The sequence below is a fragment of the Haliotis rubra genome, unplaced genomic scaffold (assembly GCF_003918875.1).
Source record: "Haliotis rubra isolate DU_JTF1 unplaced genomic scaffold, ASM391887v1 Scf211, whole genome shotgun sequence".
In the NCBI taxonomy this organism is placed as follows: Eukaryota; Metazoa; Mollusca; class Gastropoda; order Lepetellida; family Haliotidae; genus Haliotis; species Haliotis rubra.
This window is the reverse complement of record NW_025766126.1, coordinates 565,227-587,067: the sequence shown is the minus strand read 5'-3', so window position 1 is coordinate 587,067 and position 21,841 is coordinate 565,227. Positions and strand designations below refer to the sequence as shown.

Here is a 21,841-nt window from a genome sequence, read left to right as displayed (position 1 = left end):
AAAGTGTATATTAGGCGATAGTCACGTTGGGAAAGTTAGATGATTCTGATCAGTATGAAAAGCAGACACCATCCCTATTAGAAAATGGATGCTTTCGCACTGGTACAAAACGTGACCTGTTGGCACATATAGAACCATATGTTACAGCAATATCAGAAGAGCCAACTGTTACCACTGATTATTGACGGAGCTGTCGCTGTTAAAAAGTTGAAACCTGGTACTGTCAAAACATATGATGAATATGTCTTCACTTGTCCCTTGCAGTCATCAGGAAACAGATATTCACATCATACTTCATGTTGCTCATGCTGCAAAACATCGCCATGGAAGGATTATATGTTACAGACAGTAGCTGCAGTAGTTGTAGTACTGGCAGTAACTCTAAACCATACGTTCCGTCTGTTGAGTGTACCACTCTGCTGTAGGCTTGCCATGGATTATTTGTGTGAAGACTCGTTTGTGTGACTCGAGGGTGTGTGGGAGGCTCATGTCAAATTTAAGGCCCATGAAGATTCGGGTTAGACAACAGGATCGAGTGGTCAGACTCGCTGACTTGGTTGACATATGCCATCATATTCCAGATGCGTAGAACGATGCTCATGCTCTCGATCACTTGATTGTCTGGTCCAGAGTCGATTATTTACAGACCGCTTCCAAATAACAGGAAGGAAGCAGGAATATTTCTGTTTGTTAGCAACAAACAAACCTTCTGCGCAGGCACAAAATGAAATAATTTTGAGTGCCTCCATATCTGAAAATGTTCACTTTGCATCAGTCAATAGATGTGCAAAGTTTTATGCTTTTATCATTAAATGCACAATTGGTCTGTTCAGCCTTCATCTTCCTTGTGCTGAACAATCAATTGACTCATTGTCCATCTATGCTGGTATCAATTGGCAATTTGCACAGAAGGACATCCCAGTTATAGGAATAGTTCTGTCAACAGAGCAACTAGGACAACTGTAGATACAAAGCAGCCAATGTATTTAAACATCGATCTTTACCACCCGACCTACATAATCATCTGTCCCTAACAACTAAACTTTAACAAAGTAAATGCTGACAAATCAACTGACGCAGTCAACCAAACAAGACGTCACGATTCAGTGGTTGACTGAAGAAACGATGCACGAGGCACAAGTGGTTTTAAATTATTAAAATGCTGGAGACGAAATGTTGATAGTGACAATTGTCTCGCGACTGTCTTGGCAACCCGTCCGTTACACTTGATCACCACTGTCTTCACAGTTTCATACGTCTCGCCGGTCTCCATCGGAAAGGTTTCAGCGAGTTCGACTTTGACAGGTCAGGTACAACTGTAAGCTCAACATGGTAAGTACAATGTTCTGGTTAAGTCAGTAACACTACATGGCGCCACAGTTGCTGATACAGATGTAGAAGTTTTTCGGGTACATCATTCAGAGTATAACTTTAGATGCTCGCTTGCTGGTACTTGTGACATGGAAGTGTTGTTGCCATTCACACACACGGTTGACAACCTAACTCTAAATCCATTCATGAAAATAGTTCGATTCAGCATTATATCAAAAAGATCTCCAAGATAACAGAAGAATGAAATATGTTAGGTATTCCCATAAGTATTTTATAGTCATAGTTATCATTCTGGTTAATGATGTGGAGATGTGTTGCGTAGAGTGTTGTCAGGCTTATGTAAAGGAAGGGATCCCGTTGTGGGTGAATATTAAAACTGCGTTAAACAACCGAATATCTGATAGCAACATGCTGACAGATATAATTTTTGTATATTCCAGTGTGCCTACAATGAATTACATGTGCTGTGCGTCAGTGGCACTATCTATCTTGAAATATTTTCAATATTGTTCTGTTAATGTTTATGTGATACTAATATGGAGTGCGTCCTTGAACGTGAGTGAGTATGGTTTTACGCCACTTTTAGCAATGCTCCAGCAATATCAGGGCGGGGACACCAGAAATGGGCTTCACACACTGTACCTATGTGGGGAATAGATGAACAGAAAAACTTCGTGTAGAATGCTCTGGGCGTTGTCATCAACGTTCGTCCATTGTCTGCGTCATCCTCGTGGATGCACCACACGGTGGGCAGTCTCCCGTGATGCTACCATGACAACCGTAGTCGAATGTTTACATCGACAAAGTAATTGAACCAGAGAGTCATTTGTCCGTGACGTCATTACTTACGCTTTCTAAGATTATGTGAGATCAAGGAAGATATCGATATGTGTGGTACAGTCATCTTTCGGATCGGATAATCAATTACACAACCATAACTGAAATGAATATCGATATTTGTTCTTTACAAATTCCGATCGATTTAATAGGTAAAACACATGAGTGAGTGAGTGAGTGAGTTTAGTTTTACGCCACACTCAGCAATATTCCAGCTATAAGGCGGCGGTCCCTTCACATGAGTCACAAATACTGAAATACTGAAGGCTAAAAAATATGTTTAACTCAAAATTCATTCAACAGTTCTCATTTTCCTTATAAGCAGATGAGCATGAATTCGACGTTCCGTCAAAGAGTTTCACAATATCTTATGCTGTATGGATGAGTCTTTTTCCATTGATGTCAAACGTACATCTAACTATACGAAATCAGTAGAGAAGAATGCTTTTGACTATCCTCAGAAACAAATTCCATTTGGTGTAAAGGGGGAAAACAGCTGTGAATGTGGCATGCATTTGCTGAAGAGGGGAACTCCTGTAGATTCGACGTTTCGACGTTACACACATGCACAACCCCTCCAAGTATCTCTGGATACAGTAGGAAAAATAACCACCGCAAACCTTTTTTCATGCAAAGTGTTATATTCAACCTTATTTATTATTTGCAGAGGGAATGTATCTCAGTCCACGTCGGCCAGGCCGGATGTCAGATGGGCAATGCATGCTGGGAGTTGTATTGCCTGGAGCATGGCATCCAGCCTGATGGTCAGATGCCCTCGGACAAGACCCTCGGGGGTGGGGACGACTCCTTCAACACCTTCTTCAGCGAGACTGGAGCAGGGAAACACGTCCCTAGGGCCGTCTTCGTCGACCTTGAACCTACTGTTGTCGGTAGGTGACATGGTGAAGGGTGATTTATAGACTTTGTTGATTTCATTCCAAGTCTTATCTTCATTGCTTTACATGGTCTCTTACTTGGTCATTTAATTCAGAAGTGTTTAAGACATTGCCAACCATCTTACGTGTGTACCACAGGCATTTAGAAATAACCCATGAGTTTTTAATATCTTTAAAAATCCTTACTTTTAAAGAAAGAAATATCACGTTTTTTAGACGAAGATGATAATATTCATTATAATCTTGACAAGAAGAAGAATCATCTTGGTGTCAGGACATATCCTGAAGGTCCATTTCTGTTCAACAGATGAGGTCCGTACCGGCACCTACCGCCAGCTGTTCCACCCCGAGCAGCTTGTCACCGGCAAGGAGGACGCCGCCAACAACTACGCTCGTGGCCACTACACCGTGGGCAAGGAGATCGTCGACCTTGTCCTTGACCGTATCAGGAAGTTGGCTGACCAGTGCACTGGACTCCAGGGCTTCCTCATCTTCCACAGCTTCGGTGGCGGCACAGGCTCCGGCTTCACTTCACTACTTCTTGAGCGTCTTAGCGTTGACTACGGGAAGAAATCGAAACTAGAGTTTGCCATCTATCCAGCTCCTCAGGTGTCTACCGCCGTGGTAGAACCCTACAACTCCATCCTGACCACCCACACAACCCTGGAACACTCCGATGTGGCCTTTATGGTCGACAACGAGGCTATTTACGATATTTGCAGACGTAACCTTGATATTGAACGTCCAACGTACACCAATCTGAACCGTCTGATTGGTCAGATTGTCAGCTCCATCACTGCCTCTCTCCGATTTGATGGTGCCCTGAACGTGGATCTGACCGAGTTCCAGACCAACTTGGTGCCCTACCCACGTATCCACTTCCCTCTGGCTACCTATGCACCAATCATTTCGGCAGAGAAGGCCTACCACGAGCAGCTGACTGTAGCTGAAATAACCAACTCTTGTTTCGAGCCCGCTAATCAATTGGTGAAATGCGATCCCCGTCACGGCAAATACATGGCCTGTTGTCTGCTTTACCGTGGTGATGTCGTCCCAAAGGACGTTAACGCTGCCATCGCCACCATCAAGACCAAGAGAACCATCCAGTTCGTCGACTGGTGTCCCACTGGTTTCAAGATCGGCATCAACTACCAGCCACCAACAGTTGTCCCCGGTGGTGACCTGGCCAAGGTCCAGAGAGCCGTCTGCATGTTGAGCAACACCACCGCTATCGCCGAGGCCTGGGCTCGTCTTGACCACAAGTTCGATCTGATGTACGCCAAGCGAGCTTTCGTCCACTGGTACGTGGGTGAGGGTATGGAGGAGGGAGAGTTCTCCGAGGCCCGTGAGGACATGGCTGCTCTGGAGAAGGACTACGAGGAGGTTGGAGTCGACTCTGTTGATGACGAGGGTGAGGAGGGAGGAGATGAATACTAGAAATGAAACCAGGGCCGTTATAGTTTCCTTTCCTGATGAATGTAGGATATTCTTTCGCAAAGAATTTTTTTCCCAGGCAACTGTGATTTCTAGCATTATAGTCCAGTGAAACATCTACCCTTGATGTACTTACACATGGACTACTTTATCTGTTTGGGGCGGTCGAGTAGCCTAGTGGTTAAAACGTTCGCTCGTTACGCCGAAGATCCGGGTTCAGTTCCTCACATGGGTAGAGTGTGAGAAGCCCAATTCTGGTGTCTTCGGCCGTGATATTGCTGGAACATTGCTAAAAGCGACGTAAAACCACACTCACTCACTCACTCACTTTATCTGTTTGTTTTTACAAGCAAATTTGCGTGTATCTCTTTTCTCGTCTGACGGACTTTCGTACCTTTGTGATTTAATGAAGGCCAATGTTGATTTAAAGTATTTAACTGAATAAATTACGCCTGTCATCTACTTCCCCCATTTGTTTTGCTTTCCATCAACATAAAGAGGCCAAGATGGTGGTACTTGTGACGAGTTTTTCTATTATTTCTCCACATCTGGAGACTCTGTAGTACTAGCTATCTACATACCACAGCTGATTGTTTTGGAGTCACGGCATCTTAGCTTACTGCTGGAGAAAAGATATCTAATACCAGATGCTGGGAGAACCAGTCACCCACAGACAGTCACTGTAAACTGTTGGAGAACCAGTCACCCACAGACAGTCACCGTAAACTGTTGGAGAACCAGTCACCCACAGACAGTCACTGTAAACTGTTGGAGAACCAGTCACCCACAGACAGTCACAATTAACTGTGGGAGAACCAGTCACCCAAAGACAGTCACCATAAACTGTCGGAGAACCAGTCACCCACAGACAGTCACCGTAAACTGTGGGAGAACCAGTCACCCAAAGACAGTCACCCTAAACTGTTGGAGAACCAGTCACTCACAGATAGTCACCATAAACAGTCGGAGAACTAGTCACCCAGAGACAGTCACTGTAAACTGTTGGAGAACCATTCGCACACAGAGAGTCACCGTTAAGTTTGGGAGAACCAGTAATTCACAGACAGTCACCATAAACTGTCGGAGAACTAGTCACCCAGAGACAGTCACCGTAAACTGTTGGAGAACCAGTCACTCACAGACAGTCACCGTAAAGTGTGGGAGAACCAGTCACTCACAGACAGTCACCATAAACTGTTGGAGAACCAGTCACCCAGAGACAGTCACACAGAGAACCAGTCACACCGTAAAAGTTTGGGAGAACCAGTCATTCACAGAAAGTTACCATAAACTGTTGGAGAACCAGTCACCCAGAGACAGTCACTGTAAACTGTTGGAGAACCAGTCACTCACAGACAGTCACCATAAACTGTGGGAGAACCAGTCACCCACAGACAGTCACCATAAACTGTTGGAGAACCAGTCACCCACAGACAGTCACCGTAAACTGTGGGAGAACCATTCGCACACAGACAGTCACCATAAACTGTTGGAGAACCAGTCACCCACAGACAGTCACTGTAAACTGTTGGAGAACCATTCGCAACTCACCGTAAAGTTTGGGAGAACCAGTCACCCACAGACAGTCACCATAAACTGTGGGAGAACCAGTCATTCACAGAAAGTTACCATAAACTGTGGGAGAACCAGTCACCCACAGACAGTCACCATAAACTGTTGGAGAACCAGTCACTCACAGACAGTCACCATAAACTGTTGGAGAACCAGTCACTCACAGACAGTCACCATAAACTGTGGAACCAGAGAACCAGTCACCCACAGACAGTCACCATAAACATAAACTGTGGAGAACCAGTCACCAGTCATTCACAGAAAGTTACCATAAACTGTTGGAGACAGTCACCATAAACTGTTGGAGAACCAGTCACTCACAGACAGTCACCATAAACTGTTGGAGAACCAGTCACCCACAGACAGTCACCATAAACTGTGGGAGAACCAGTCACCCACAGACAGTCACCATAAACTGTTGGACCACCGTAAAGTTTGGGAGAACCAGTCAAACTGTGGAGAACCAGTCACTCACAGACAGTCACCATAAACTGTGGGAGAACCAGTCACCCACAGACAGTCACCATAAACTGTGGGAGAACCAGTCACTCACAGACAGTCACCATAAACTGTGGGAGAACCAGTCACCCACAGACAGTCACCATAAACTGTGGGAGAACCAGTCACCCACAGACAGTCACCATAAACTGTGGGAGAACCAGTCACCCAGAGGGAGTCACTGTTAACTGTTGGAGGACCATGGTTTGTTTATTGAGGAAACATGCTCAGGGAATACACTCACACCCAATGGGAGCAATGAGTAGTTGTAACACAACGACCATTCAGACTCTATAATGGAACTAATGGCCATATTATCGCTGATAGTGAAGGTGTGTTAAGCTGACCTGTAGTCCCACATACATAGTGTGTGTACAAATATCAACGTTCATGCAGAGCGTTCGGCGATATCCGTTTAGCTGCCATGGCAACCACTGTTTATATTGACAATGGCATGCTCATTCAACCACACAGACATTTGCCCGTGCTATCATTAGTGATGTCTAGTGCTTATCACTTGGAGACTTATCATCCCGTGTTAGCCTTCATCTTCCTCGTGCTGAACAATCAATTGACTCATTGTCCATCTATGCTGGTATCAATTGGCAATTTGCACTGAAGGACATCCCAGTTATAGGAATAGTTCTGTCAACAGAGCAACTAGGACAACTGTAGATACAAAGCAGCCAATGTATTTAAAACATCGATCTTTACCACCCGACCTACATAATCATCTTTCCCTGACAACTAAACTTTAACAAAGTAAAGGCTGACAAATAAACTGACGCAGCCGGCATTATCAACCAAACAAGACGTCACGATTCAGTGGTTAAATGAAGAAACAATGCACGAGGCTCAAGTGGTTTTAAATTATTAAAATGCTGGGGACGAAATGTTGATAGTGACAATTGTCTCGCGACTGTCTTGGCAACGAGTCCGGTACAATTGATCACCGCTGCTGTCACAGTTTCATTCGTCTCGCCGGTCTCCATCGGAAAGGTTTCAGCGAGTTCGTCTTTGACAGGTCAGGTACAACTGTAAGCTCAACATGGTAAGTACAATGTTCTGGTTAAGTCAGTAACACTACATGGTGCCACAGTTGCTGATACAGATGTAGAAGTGTTTCGGGTGCATCATTCTGAGACCTGTGAAGATCCGGGGTAGAATAGGTCTTCAGCAACCCATGCTTGCCACAAAAGGCGACTATGCTTGTCATAACGGGATCGGGTGGTCAGGCTCGCTGACTTGGTTGACACATGTCATCGGTTCCCAATTGCGCAGATCGATGCTCATGCTGTTGATCACTGGATTGTCTTGTCCAGACTCGATTATTTACAGACCGCCGCCATATAGCTGGAATATTGCTGAGTGCGGCGTAAAACTAAACTCACTCACTCACTCATCATTCTGAGTATAGCTTTAGACGCTCGGTTGCAGGTACTTCTGACGTGGGAGTGTCGTATACAGTTGACAACCTAACTCTAAATCCAGTCTAAATAGTTCGATTTTGCATTATATTAATTGTGCGATCAAACATATCTCCAAGGCTACAGAAGAATGAAATATGTTAAGCATTATAATCTAGATGGCATTCAACAATCTGAGGTATAGAGGTGTTTTGGAGAGTATTGTCAGGCTTACGTAAAGGAAGGTTCCCGTTGTCGGTGAGTGTATTCAAACTAGGCCCTAGTGGTGTGCCTAGAATATTTAAACTGAGTGAGTGAGTGAGTATGGTTTTACGCCAATATTCCAGCAATATCAGGGCGGGGACACCAGAAATGGACTTCACACACTGTACCTATGTGGGGAATAGATGAACCGGATAACTTCGTGTAGAAAGCTCCGGGCGTTGTCATGAACGTTCGTCCATTGTCTGCGTCATCCTCGTGGATGCACCACGCGGTGTGCAGTCTCCCGTGAGGCTACCATGACAACCGTAGTCTAATGTTTACATCGACAAAGTAATTGAACCAGATAGTCATTTGTCCGTGACGTCATCACTGACACTTTTTAAGATGATGTGAGATCATGGAAGATATCGATATGCGTGGAATTGTCGTATTGAACAGTCATCACTTCAGATCGGATAATCAATTATACAGCCATAACTGAAATGAACATCGATACTTATTCTTTGAAAATACAGATCGATTTTAAAGTCAAAACGCATGGTCGTTGACTCTTTCATCACAATATTCAAGCATTCAATATTCAATATTGTGATGTTAGAGTAAGTTCCGACACATGAGTGAGTGAGTTGAGTTTTACGCCGCACTGAAATACTGAAAAACATGTGTAACTCAAAATTCATTTAACAGTTCTCATTTTAATTGTAAGCAGTTGAGCATGAATTCATCGTTCCGTCAAAGAGTTCCATAATCTGATGCTGTATGGATGAGTCTTTTTCCTTTGAAGTAAAACGTGCCTGTAACTATACGAAGGCAATAGAGAAGAATGCCTCAGAATATCCTCAGAAACAAATTCCAATTGGTGTAGGGGGAAAACAGCTGTGAATGTGGCAGACATTTGCTGAAGAGTGGAACTCCTGTACCTGATCTTTCGACGTTACACCTCTAAATATATCTTGATGCAATAGGAAAAATAGCATACCTGCTCTACAAACCTGTTTTCATGCAAGGTGTTATAGTCAACCTTATTTATTATTAACAGAGGGAATGTATCTCTATCCACGTCGGCCAGGCCGGATGTCAGATGGGCAATGCATGCTGGGAGTTGTATTGCCTGGAGCATGGTATCCAGCCTGATGGTCAGATGCCCTCGGACAAGACCCTCGGGGGTGGGGACGACTCCTTCAACACCTTCTTCAGCGAGACTGGAGCAGGGAAACACGTCCCCAGGGCCGTCTTCGTCGACCTTGAACCTACAGTTGTCGGTAGGTGACATGGTGAAGGGTGATTTATAGACTTTGTTGATTTCATTACAGTCATATCTTCTTTGCTTTACAAGTCTCTCAGAATTGCTTAAGTCATTGCGAACTATCTTACGTGTGTACCAAGTCTTAGGCATTTATAGACTTGATGTAATTGAGGGTTGTAATCTCTTTAAATATCCTTTCTTTTAAAGAAATATTCTGTGCTTTAGACGTAGATGATTAATCTTTAATATAATCTTGACAAGAAGAAGAATCATCTTGGTGTCAGGACATATCCTGAAGGTCCATTTCTGTTCCACAGATGAGGTCCGTACCGGCACCTACCGCCAGCTGTTCCACCCCGAGCAGCTCATCACCGGCAAGGAGGACGCCGCCAACAACTACGCCCGTGGCCACTACACCGTGGGCAAGGAGCTTATTGACCTTGTCCTTGATCGTACCAGGAAGTTGGCTGACCAGTGCACTGGACTCCAGGGCTTCCTCATCTTCCACAGCTTCGGTGGCGGCACAGGCTCCGGCTTCGCTTCACTACTTCTTGAGCGTCTTAGCGTTGACTACGGCAAGAAATCGAAGCTAGAGTTTGCCATCTATCCCGCTCCTCAGGTGTCTACCGCCGTGGTAGAACCCTACAACTCCATCCTGACCACCCACACAACCCTGGAACACTCCGATGTGGCCTTCATGGTCGACAACGAGGCTATCTACGATATTTGCAGACGTAACCTTGACATTGAACGTCCAACGTACACCAATCTGAACCGTCTGATTGGTCAGATTGTCAGTTCCATCACGGCCTCTCTCCGATTCGACGGTGCCCTGAACGTGGATCTGACCGAGTTCCAGACCAACTTGGTGCCCTACCCACGTATCCACTTCCCTCTGGCTACCTATGCCCCAGTCATTTCTGCGGAGAAAGCCTACCACGAGCAGCTCTCTGTGTCCGAGATCACCAACGCTTCATTCGAGCCTGCTAACCAATTGGTGAAATGCGATCCCCGTCATGGCAAATACATGGCCTGTTGCATGCTTTACCGTGGTGACGTAGTTCCAAAAGATATCAACGCTGCCATCGCCACCATCAAGACCAAGAGAACCATCCAGTTCGTCGACTGGTGTCCTACTGGTTTCAAGGTCGGCATCAACTACCAGCCACCAACAGTTGTCCCCGGTGGTGACCTGGCCAAGGTCCAGAGAGCCGTCTGCATGTTGGCAAACACCACCGCTATCGCCGAGGCCTGGGCTCGTCTTGACCACAAGTTTGACCTGATGTACGCTAAGCGAGCCTTCGTCCACTGGTACGTGGGTGAGGGTATGGAGGAAGGAGAGTTCTCCGAGGCCCGTGAGGACTTGGCTGCTCTGGAGAAGGACTACGAGGAGGTTGGATTTGATTCCACTCAGGACGACGAGGAGGAAGGGGAGGAATACTAAACATGGAACCATGTTAATAGGCACGTCTGTTTCCTTTCCTGCTGAATGTATCTTCCCCAATGATAACTTTATTCCAGGCAACTGTGATTTCTAGCATTAAACTCCAGTGAAAGGTCACCTATTTATCTGTCAATACTTGATGCACTTAAACAGTTAAACAGTTAAACACACAATTGGTTTGTATCTCTCTTCTTGTCAGAATACGGACTTTCGTACCGTTGTTATTTCATGAAGGCCAGTGTTGATTTAAAGTATTCAACTGAATAAATTACGGCTGTCATCTACGCCCTCCATTTGTTTTGCTTTCTATCAACATACATACTATTTCTCCACATCTGGATTAAGTAGACTCTATTGTATTAGCTATTCGGTGCGGTGGTGTAGCCTAGTGGTTAAAGCGTTCGCTCGTCATGCCGAAGACCCGGGTTCGATTACCCACATGGGTACAATATGTAAAGCCCATTTCTGGTGTCCCCCGCCGTGATATTGCTAGAATGTTGCTAAAAGCGACGTAAAACTAAACTCACTCACTAGCTATTCTCAAGCCAGAGGAGATTGTTTTAGAGTCTACTGTCGCACGACACCATCTGCAACATGGCGTCATTTATATCACAGCATTTATCTTAATGTGGAAGGAAGGACATCTATCAGTGACAAAAGCCTGGTGTGCTGCCGATAAATCAAACAACCACTGGGTTGTCGCAATTATTAACATTATAATATAGCTGTGATTTTGTTTTACCAAATATCTTCAGTGGTTAGACATTGGCTATTATAATCAGACAGCTTAGTCCATCTTCCAATCATCTCGGTGGGTGTGAGTGAAAGAGAGCTGTGAACAGCATTTCAGTTATATGACGAAAACTCAACGTAACCAGGCTCGGTGAGCGAGAGTGTGACTTGTTTTTGACCCGGGCTGTAAGCAGTACTTCCAAACTTCAAGAAGCACGCTATGTTAATGATACACCAGGGATCATTACCGAAACGAATCTGAGATAGGAACCGATCACCAGAAGATTCTTGTACGTTGTAGGAAAGATCAGAGTCTTGAAATTAATATGCACGGCAATTCGGAATATGTTAATTGGCACTAGCTTAGTCTTGACTGTAACAGGGATTCAGAAAAATAAAATTTAAATTACACACACACACACAAAAAGGATCTGGAATGCCTTCAACTGCCTTTTAGTCATTATTGTCCGCCATTAAATTGCCAGCACATTATTCTGTCCAAGCTACCATTGCAAAGTCTCTTGAACATACTTCCTGGAGATACTGCCATACATATGAAATGTTGAGAGCGAGACAAGAGTTATACATGAAAATCGAATAAATAAATTATGTAAGCTATTTTGAAGCTCGGGAAGCTGGGTTTCTATTGAAATTGAGGTGTGTCAAGCCAACGTTTTGTAAGAGATCGATGGTTACAAACAGCGCACATTTCCAGGATGGTAAACACTGCATCTACAGTGAAAGCCTCCTTGTTGTTTTAGGTCGACTTCAGCACCCAGTTGAATCGATGTGTGACTTAGTTGCCCGGTGACCGTAGTGTCTCACTGCAGGTAATGATCTGCTACCTCTGCCTTAACTCCAACTGTCATTTCGTACACTACAATGTATTTTACAACATACACTATTTTACAACATACACTATTTTACAGAAATAATACTTTGCTGAATAGAAATCCAACCTTACAAAAGTTTGACAAGTTTTTTCCATAGCATGGCTGGGTATGTAGGGATCTGGAATTCACCGGGAAATATTCGACGAGTTTTAGGAACATTGTGATGTACAATGTGGTCATATAAAATATACATTATGCTTCCAGACGTAGGGTTCTTTCTTTCCAGCAGAGGTAACGCCTTAGTTTAAGATGGGACCCGCTGGTAACTGAAGTGATGAGATTTGATGTATGGGTATGTGAGGTGATGGGGGTTGGTGTTTCGGTAACTGAAGTGATGAGATTTGATGTATGGGTATGTGAGGTGATGGGGGTTGGTGTTTCGGTAACTGAAGTGATGAGAATTGATGTATCGGTATGTGAGGTGTTGGGGGTTGGTGTTTCGGTAACTGAAGTGATGAGATTTAATGTATCGGTATGTGAGGTGATAGGGGTTGGTGTTTCGGTAACTGAAGTGATACCGTTGATGTGGGGTTGTGAGTGTGGGGGTTGGTGTTTCAACTGAGTGATGATTTGATGTATGGGTATGTGAGGTGATGTTGTTAGTGTTCAGTGTGGTGATGTGATGAGAATCAGTGTGGTGGTGTGGTGAGGGGGTCGGTGTTTCAGTAACTGGTGTGTGAAGAGGTTCATGTGTGTGGTGTGTGAGGTGATGGGGTGTGGTGTGTGGTTAACTGGTGATACCGTGGATCAGTGTGGTTACATGTGATGTGTGAGGGAGTTCCGGTGTGGTGTGTTGTGAGTGTGTGATGTGTGGGGAGGTCGGTGTGGTGGTGTGTGAGGAGGTCGGTGTGTTGATGTGTGAGAGGAGGTCGGTGTGGTGATGTGTGGGAGGAGGGTCGGTGTGGTGGTGTGGGGAGGTGGTGGTGAGGTCAGTGTGGTGATGTGGTGATGTGTGGGGAGGTCGTGTGTGGTGATGTGATCGGTCGGTGTGTTGATGTGTGAGGAGGAGGTCGGTGTGGTGATGTGTGAGGAGGTCGGTGTGTTGATGTGTGGGGGAGGAGTCAGTGTGTGAGGTGATGTGTGGGGGGAGGTCCGGTGTGTTGATGTGTGAGTAGGTCAGGTGTGTGTGAGTAGGTGGTGTTTGAGGGGGATGGGAGTCGGTGTGGTGGTGTTTGAGGGTGGTGGTCGGTATGGTGGTGATTGAGGGATGGGGTTCAGTGTGGTGGTGTGTTTTAGGGGTGGGGTTCGGTGTGATGGTGTTTGAGGGATGGGGTTCAGGTGGTGATTGAGGGATGGGGTTCAGTGTGGTGGTGTTTGAGGCGTCAGGGGGTCAGTGTGGTGGTGTGTTTGAGGGGTAGGGGTCAGTGTGGTGGTGATTGAGGGATGGGGTTCAGTGTGGAGGTGTTTGAGGGGTGTGGTCCAGTGTGCTGGTGTTTGAGGAGGTGGGAGTCAGTGTGGTGGTGATTAAGGGTTTCAGGGTCAGTGTGGTGGTGTTTGAGGTGGTTTGGTTCAGGTGTGGTGGTGTTTGTTTGAGGGGCAGGGGTCAGTTTGAGTGGTGTTTGAGGGTGTGGTCAGGTGTGGTGGTGATTGAGGGTGTGTCTGTGTGGTGTGTGGTGGTGTTTGAGGTGGTGGTGTTTGAGGGGATTAGGGTCAGTGTGGTGGTGGTGTTTGGGGGGGATGGGGTTCGGTGTGGTGGTGTTTGAGGGGATGGGGTCGGTGTGGTGGTGTTTGAGGGATGGGGGTCAGTTTTTGAGTGGTGTTTGAGGGGATGGGGTTCAGTGTGGTGGTGATTGAGGTGGTGGGGGTCAGTGTGTGGTGGTGTTTGAGGGGATGGGGAAGTCGGTTTGAGTGGTGTTTGAGGGGATGGGGTTCAGTGTGGTGGTGTTTGAGGTGGTGGGGGAGTCAGTGTGGTGGTGTTTGGGGGATGGGGTCAGTGTGGTGGTGTTTGAGGGATGGGGTTCAGTGTGGTGGTGTTTGAGGGGGTAGGGTCGGTGTGGTGGTGTTTGAGAGGGATTAGGTCAGGTGTGGTGGTGTTTGAGGGGGTGGGGGTCAGTTTGGTGGTGTTTGAGGGGGGGGTCAGTGTGAGTGGTGATTGAGGGATGGGGTTCAGTGTGGTGGTGTTTGAGGGGTCAGGTGTGTTAATGTGTGGGAGGTCGGTGTGTTGATGTGTGAGGACGTCGGTGTGGTGATGTGTGGGGAGGTCGGTGTGGTGTTGTGTGAGGAGGTCGGTGTGGTGATGTGTGATGATGTCTGTGTTGTGATGTGTGAGGAGGTCGGTGTGTTGATGTGTGAGAAGGTCGGTGTGATGATGTGCGAAGAGGTCGGTGTGGTGATGTGTGAGGAGGTCGGTGTGTTCATGTGTGAAGAGGTCGGTGTGTTCATGTGTGAGGAGGTCGGTGTGGCGGTGTGTGATGAGGTCGGTGTGTTGATATGTGAAGAGGTCGGTGATGTGATGTGTGATGAGGTCGATGTGGTGGTGTTTGAGGAGGTCGGTGTTGTGATGTGTGAGGAGGTCGGTGTGGTGATGTGTGAGGAGGTCGGTGTGGTGATGTGTGAGGAGGTCGGTGTTGTGGTGTGTGAGGTGGTCGGTGTGGTGATGTGTGAGGAGGTCGCTGTGGTGATGTGTGAGGAGGTCTGTGTGGTGATGTGTGGAGAGGTCGATGTGGTGATGTGTAAGAAGTCCGGAGTGGTGAAATGTTAGGAGGTCGGTGTGGTGATGTGTGAGGAGGTCGGTGTGGTGATGTGTGGGGAGGTCGGAGTGGTGATGTGTGAGTGGGTTGGGGTCGGTGTGGTTGTGTTTGAGTGGATGGGGTCGGTGTGGTTGTGTTTGAAGGGATGGGGTTCGGTGTGGTGGTGTTTGAGGGATGGGGTTCAGTGTGGTGGTGTTTGAGTGGATAGGGTCGGTGTGGTGGTGTGTGAGAGGATGGTCCAGGTGTGGTGGTGTTTGAGGGATGGGGTCAGGTGGTGGTGTAAGAGGGAATGGGGTCAGGTGTGGTGGTGTTTGATGGGGATGGGGTCGATGAGTCGGTGTTAGGGGGTGGGGGTCGGTGTGAGGGATGGGGTCGGTGTGGTGGTGGTGTTTGAGGGATGGGGTTCAGGTGTGGTGGTGTTTGAGGGGTGGGGTCAGTGTGGTGGTGATTGAGGTTGTGTGGTCGGTGTGGTGGTGTTTGTGGAGGTGTGGTCAGGTGTGTGGTGGTGTTTGAGGAGGTGTGGTCGGTGTGGTGGTGTTTGAAGGGATGGGGTCGGTGTGGAGGTGTTTGAGGGATGGGGTCGGTGTGGTGGTGTTTGAGGGGTGGGGTCGGTGTGGTGGTGATTGAGGGGTGTGGTCGGTGTGGTGGTGTTTGAGGAAGTGTGGTCGGTGTGGTGGTGATTGAGGGGTGGGGGTCAGTGTGGTGGTGTTTGAGGGGTGGGGTTCAGTGTGGTGGTGTTTGACGGGGTAGGGGTCAGTGTGTTGGTGTTTGATGGGGTGATGGTCGATGTGGTGGTGTTTGAGGGTGGGGTCGGTGTGGTGGTGATTGAGGGTGTGGTCGGTGTGGTGGTGTTTGCGGTGGTGCGGGTTGGCGTGTTGGTGTTTGAGGGATGGGGGTCGGTGTGGTGGTGTTTGAGGGATGGGGTTCGGTGTGGTGGTGTTTGAGGAGATGTGGTCGGTGTGGTGGTGTTTGAGGTGGTGAGGGTCAGTGTGGTGGTGTTTGAGGAGATGGGGTCGGTGTGGTGGTGTTTGAGGAGATGGGAGTCCAGTGTGGTGGTGTTTGAGGTGGTGAGGGTCGGTGTGGTGGTGTTTGAGGGATGGGGTTTCAGTGTTGTGGTGTTTGAGGGTAGAAGCTTCAGGTGTGGTGGTGTTTGAGGGATGGGGTCAGTGTGGTGGTGTTTGAGGGGGTGGGGTCAGTGTGGTGGTGATTGAGGAGATGGGGTTCGGTGTGGTGGTGTTTGAGGGTGTGGGGGTCGGTGTGGTGGTGTTTCAGTGGGTGGGGGTCTGTGTGGTGATGATTAAGGGATGGGGTTAGGTGTGGTGGTGTTTGAGGTGGTTTTAGGTCGGTGTGGTGGTGTTTGAGAAGGTGGGGAGTCGGTGTGGTGGTGATTGAGGGGTGGGGTTCAGTGTGGTGGTGTTTGAGGGGGTCGGGGTCGGTGTGGTCGTGTTTGAGGGGATGGGGTTCGGTGTGGTGGTGTTTGAGGTTGTTCGGGTCGGCGTGTTGTTGATTGAGGGGTTGGGGTCGGTGTGGTGGTGATTGAGGGGATTGGGTACGGTGTGGTTGTGTTTGAGGGGGAGGGGGTCGGTGTGCTTGTGTTTGATGGAAATGCGGTGTGTGCTACGTTCCATTGATGAGCTGCAAAGTGGAAGTTTCAATATTCAATTTGTGATTGACTCGAAATAGGTATGATATATCACATGGCAAAATTATTTCAGTGGTACCACTTGGTTTATTTAGTTTGTATCTGAAATTATGCATCGAGATAATGATACGGTCTGCACTTACACAGGCAATGACATGCAAATTTATGAGTTTTCAAACTCTGATACTCTTGGAATATTGGGGCGGTGGGGTAGCCTAATGGTTAAAGCGTTGGCTCGTCACGCCGAAGACCAGGGTTCGAATCCCCACATGGGCACAATGTGTGAAGCCCATTTCTGGTGTCCCCCGCCGTGATGTTGCTGGAATATTGCTAAAAGCGGCGTAAAACCAAACAAACTCAGTCAGTCAGTCTTGGAATATTTGCATGTCTGTATTTTAATGAATGAGTGTAACCAAGGTTTCAATACACACCGCAAGTTTGCGAACCCACTGCTGTTGTATCGAGCATGGTCAATACTCGAACAACACGACGCTGGAAGCAAGAGACGCGTTATTGGTCTAGCCAGAATGATGCATGTGTGAAGTTTTGTTTGAATAACTGTAAAATCTATTGTTTGGTAGCTAGGTACATTCACATCACAACAGCAGCATGTTGACGACGAAACAAAATACTTTAAACAAGCGTAGGTTTCCTATCATTTGCTCTCGTGCCGCACCTTACCAAGGTCTTAACGAGCTATCCTCAACCATTTACCTTCTCCGACTTTGAATTCAGCAGAATAATGGTAAGTAAATTTGTCATATAAGACTGAAAATGTGAATATTATCGTCATTTCAGCGATTTACTTATAATTTTGGTAAATACTTCGCTATGAAGGAAGTCCTCAGATTATTGCTTTGGAATATACGGTTATTATTACAATAAACGTTAAGGATATGGAAACAGCTTACTAAAAAGTTGATATTTAACCATTGGCAGAATACAGCAGAAGATCATTTAAGTACATGTAAATATCATACCTAAAGTTGGCAGAAATATAATCTTCAGTATTGCACTGTGCACTGTAACAGAAATTAATTTCACTTTGGTTTTTCATGAAAAAGATCTCTTGTTGTCATTGAAAGGTAATGTTGACAAGCTACCATCACAATGGCACGCATAGCACACCCATAACGCGTCTGTGTATGATTACCCTAGCGACAGACAAACATGCCCTGGAGTACCATCACCTAGGTAACCAGAGAAAGGATGCTCTGCACTGATCTAAACAACACAGGCTAAATGGTGCCATTAAATCAATGGCTACTTTTCATTTTAACATTGCACTCGTCAAGGTACATTGAAAGTATCGATTAGTCGCAACGGTTACGATGCATAATTATGTTACGTGAATACCAAGTTAGAAACGATACAAATACTTGAACCAACTTTTAAAAAACCCGAAGCTGTTTAGAGATTTGTGTCTCCTTTGCTGATAATCATGCACGAATGCGTGAGTGAGTATGGTTTTACGCCGCTCTTAGCAATATTCCAGCAATATCATGGCAAGGGACACCTTGTAGCATACAGGTATTACGTTACGTCTTCTGCCATTGACGTTTGGGCAGTGTCTATCTGTATTACATATGCATGTATGGTCGCCTGTAAATAGTCTCGTCGGGGTCATATGTGACAGGGGCGTATGCAGCTCTTTGTAAAAGATTCAGGATACAAGGGGAGTAGGGGGTTGCACACAGAGACACACAGAGAGACAGAGAGAGAGAGAGAGAGAGAGAGAGAGAGAGAGAGAGAGAGAGAGAGACACACACACACACACACACACACACACACACAGACAGACACACACACAGACAGAGAGACACAGACTCACACACAGACACACACACACACACACACACGCACGCACGCACGCACGCACGCACCCTCCCTGGATCCGCCTACAGTTGACATCTCAAGGCATCTTGGTCATACATGGCACATTCAATCTAATATATTACATCTTACAGGGTTCAGGGCCGGTTATGGCTTTTTCAAAATGATGGGTGCAAACTATTTAATAAACTTTCAGGACAAAAGGGGGGTTCTTCAAAGTCGGCTCGAACGACGAGTACAAGGTTTTTTAAACTGTCTTCTGCCCAAGCTACGAATGACAAGAACCTGTGTAGTCTATTTACAAGCAACATTGATCAGTACTAGGCCTTCAACGTTAATCGGGGCGGTGGGGTAGCCTAGTGGTTAAAGCGCAAGACCAGGGTTCCATTCCCGACATGGGTAAAATGTGTATTTCTGGTATCCCCCGCCCTGATATTGCTGGAATATTGCTAAAAGTGGCGTAAATCTAAACTCACTCACTACAAGGTTAATTATATAGAATCACGTGAATTATTTCTTTCAATTAATAGGCATATTTGTATTTGATTCATACATAGTTTGGAATATTACAACGTACGCTTCTGTTTGATTTTATTGGATTTTTTTACGAAAATATACGGCTGTGATACGCGATCAAATACTGAATAAATATTACTCTTTGGTTGTAGAGGGAATGCATTTCTGTCCACGTCGGCCAGGCCGGATGTCAGATGGGCAATGCATGCTGGGAGTTATATTGTCTGGAGCACGGCATCCAGCCTGATGGTCAGATGCCCTCGGACAAGACGGTTGGTTATGGAGACGACTCCTTCAACACCTTCTTCAGCGAGACTGGAGCAGGGAAGCACGTCCCCAGGGCCGTCTTCGTCGACCTTGAACCTACTGTTATCGGTGGGTTTAAACGATTAACGTGGCATAATAATTAATACATGAGAAAAACACAATACTTTTAAAAAAGCAATGCCTTACACTCTTCATATTTTACACACCCGAAAATTTATTCCGATTCTTTGAAATTAACAGACGAGATCCGTACCGGCACCTACCGCCAGCTTTTCCACCCCGAGCAGCTCATCACCGGCAAGGAGGACGCCGCCAACAACTACGCCCGTGGTCACTACACCATCGGCAAGGAACTTATTGACCTTGTCCTTGACCGTATGAGAAAATTAGCTGACCAGTGTAGTGGACTTCAAGGTTTCCTCATCTTCCACAGCTTCGGTGGTGGTACGGGTTCTGGATTTTGTTCCCTTCTTCTAGAACGACTGAGTGTAGACTACGGAAAGAAGTCGAAGCTCGAGTTTTCGATATACCCCGCCCCTCGGGTGTCTACCGCCGTGGTGGAGCCCTACAATTCCATCTTGACCACTCACACCACCCTTGAGCACTCCGATGTCGCCTTCATGGTCGACAATGAGGCCATCTACGACATTTGCAAGCGTAACCTTGACATTGCCAGACCAACCTACACCAATTTGAACCGTTTGATTGGTCAGATTGTCAGTTCCGTCACTGCTTCTCTTCGTTTCGACGGTGCCCTGAACGTGGATCTGACCGAGTTCCAGACCAACTTGGTGCCCTACCCACGTATCCACTTCCCTCTGGCTAACTATGCTCCGGTTATTTCCGCCGAGAAGGCCTACCACGAGCAGCTGACTGTCGCTGAAGTCACCAACGCTTGTTTCGAGCCTGCCAACCAGATGGTCAAGTGTGACCCCCGTCACGGCAAGTACATGGCCTGCTGTTTACTTTACCGCGGAGACGTCGTCCCGAAGGACGTCAACGCTGCTGTAGCAGCAATCAAGACCAAGAGAACCATCCAGTTCGTCGACTGGTGCCCCACGGGTTTCAAGGTCGGCATCAACTACCAGCCACCAACAGTTGTCCCCGGTGGTGACTTGGCCAAGGTCCAGAGAGCCGTCTGCATGTTGGCAAACACCACCGCTATCGCCGAGGCCTGGGCTCGTCTTGACCACAAGTTCGATCTGATGTACGCCAAGCGAGCTTTCGTCCACTGGTACGTGGGTGAGGGTATGGAGGAGGGAGAGTTCTCCGAGGCCCGTGAGGACTTGGCTGCTCTGGAGAAGGACTACGAGGAGGTTGGAGTAGACTCGACGGAGGCACAGGGTGAAGATGAGGAAGAATATTGATAACATCTGTCCATCTGTTTCATTTGGTCAAAAGGGAAATGAAATAAGACTTGATGCTTATTGTATTTCGCACTATTCTATACAACAATCGTTTTGTTAAATTATGTAGTTATGGTCACGTTTTCATCAACAACGATGGTCTGAACGAATCTAATGGTATTCTGAACCTAAGATTATGGAATTACTGCTGACTTCTGCGTCTATAATTTTCCTCAAGACATCAGAATTTTAGGATTCTCGTTAAATAGTCATATCTTTTTTGCTAATTTTAGTATTTTTTATTGTATAACTTTAAAGTGACTGATTACAATTTTGTTTTGATAATATTTGATAATATAACAAAGAATCAGCTTACAGAATATTGCACTAATTCTATTTGTGAATGCTATATATTATCATTAATCAGTTCTATATTGTTGAATAAACAATAACATAAACATGTGTCAGATGAGAAAGATATGTTTTTCACGCAGAGGTGTCGCTAGACGTGTGAGTGAGTGAGTGAGTGAGTGAGTGAGTGAGTGAGTGAGTTGGGTTTAACTCCGGTTCGACGAGTATTTATCAATGCGTAGCAATATAAACGAACACATTTCGTTCGAATTTTCACGTGAGGACAGGACTTTCTTGTTTGCTTCACGCAAATCCTGTTGGGAGTCCGGGTCGAGTAAACTCTACATTTTTGAGTTATTGAGTGACTTGGGTTTAACGCCAACAGCTGTGCAGTTATGTCATGGCAACGTAGATTAATGTGGAAGAAAATCCTGAGGTGATGCAAGTTTCCGACGTTCACTATTTTGAGGAAGTTCTATGGACAGTCAACTTCTTTATGCAATGAGTGCAATAGGTAGGAGTAGGTATTAACACCGTTATCAAGCAAGTGATTCTTTACAAATTCTGAAATGCCTCTTAAACAAGTTCACTATTTCGGTCACCGTGACTGTGGTAATGATGCAGTATTCTGTAACTTGTCTGTATAATGACGTACTTGTCTTCTGGGTTTCACCAGCGTAG

The 21,841-nt window shown here is 46.3% G+C and overlaps 3 protein-coding genes across 7 annotated transcripts in view; all 3 read left to right on the top strand.

Annotated features, from left to right (window-relative positions):
• The window catches only part of LOC124276687 (tubulin alpha-1 chain-like), a 104,593-nt gene that overhangs the window by 13,104 nt on the left and 69,648 nt on the right, over positions 1-21,841 (top strand). The window contains exons 1-3 of one of the 5 annotated variants that reach the window (XM_046712334.1): positions 7,468-7,620; positions 9,240-9,462; positions 9,764-11,174. The exons of 1 other annotated variant lie outside the window; for it this stretch is intronic. In XM_046712334.1, coding sequence (XP_046568290.1) covers positions 7,618-7,620; positions 9,240-9,462; positions 9,764-10,890 — 1,353 coding nt within the window. In that variant the 5' untranslated portion in view covers positions 7,468-7,617 and the 3' untranslated portion in view covers positions 10,891-11,174. Of the gene's footprint in view, positions 1-7,451; positions 7,621-9,239; positions 9,463-9,763; positions 11,175-21,841 lie in introns of those variants that run through there. 3 more of the 5 variants (XM_046712335.1, XM_046712333.1, XM_046712331.1) reach the window with 3 other exon arrangements.
• LOC124276690 (tubulin alpha-1A chain-like) lies at positions 1,315-4,519 on the top strand. The gene is made up of 3 exons (XM_046712338.1): positions 1,315-1,332; positions 2,837-3,059; positions 3,373-4,519. Exons 1-3 carry the CDS (start codon positions 1,330-1,332, stop codon positions 4,500-4,502), a joined length of 1,356 nt encoding a protein of 451 aa, XP_046568294.1. The 5' UTR covers positions 1,315-1,329; the 3' UTR covers positions 4,503-4,519.
• Positions 17,457-21,267, top strand: LOC124276694 (tubulin alpha-1 chain-like). Its single transcript, XM_046712340.1, has 3 exons — positions 17,457-17,592; positions 19,349-19,571; positions 19,704-21,267. The coding sequence occupies exons 1-3, from the start codon at positions 17,590-17,592 to the stop codon at positions 20,828-20,830; spliced, it is 1,353 nt and encodes a 450-aa protein (XP_046568296.1). The 5' UTR covers positions 17,457-17,589; the 3' UTR covers positions 20,831-21,267.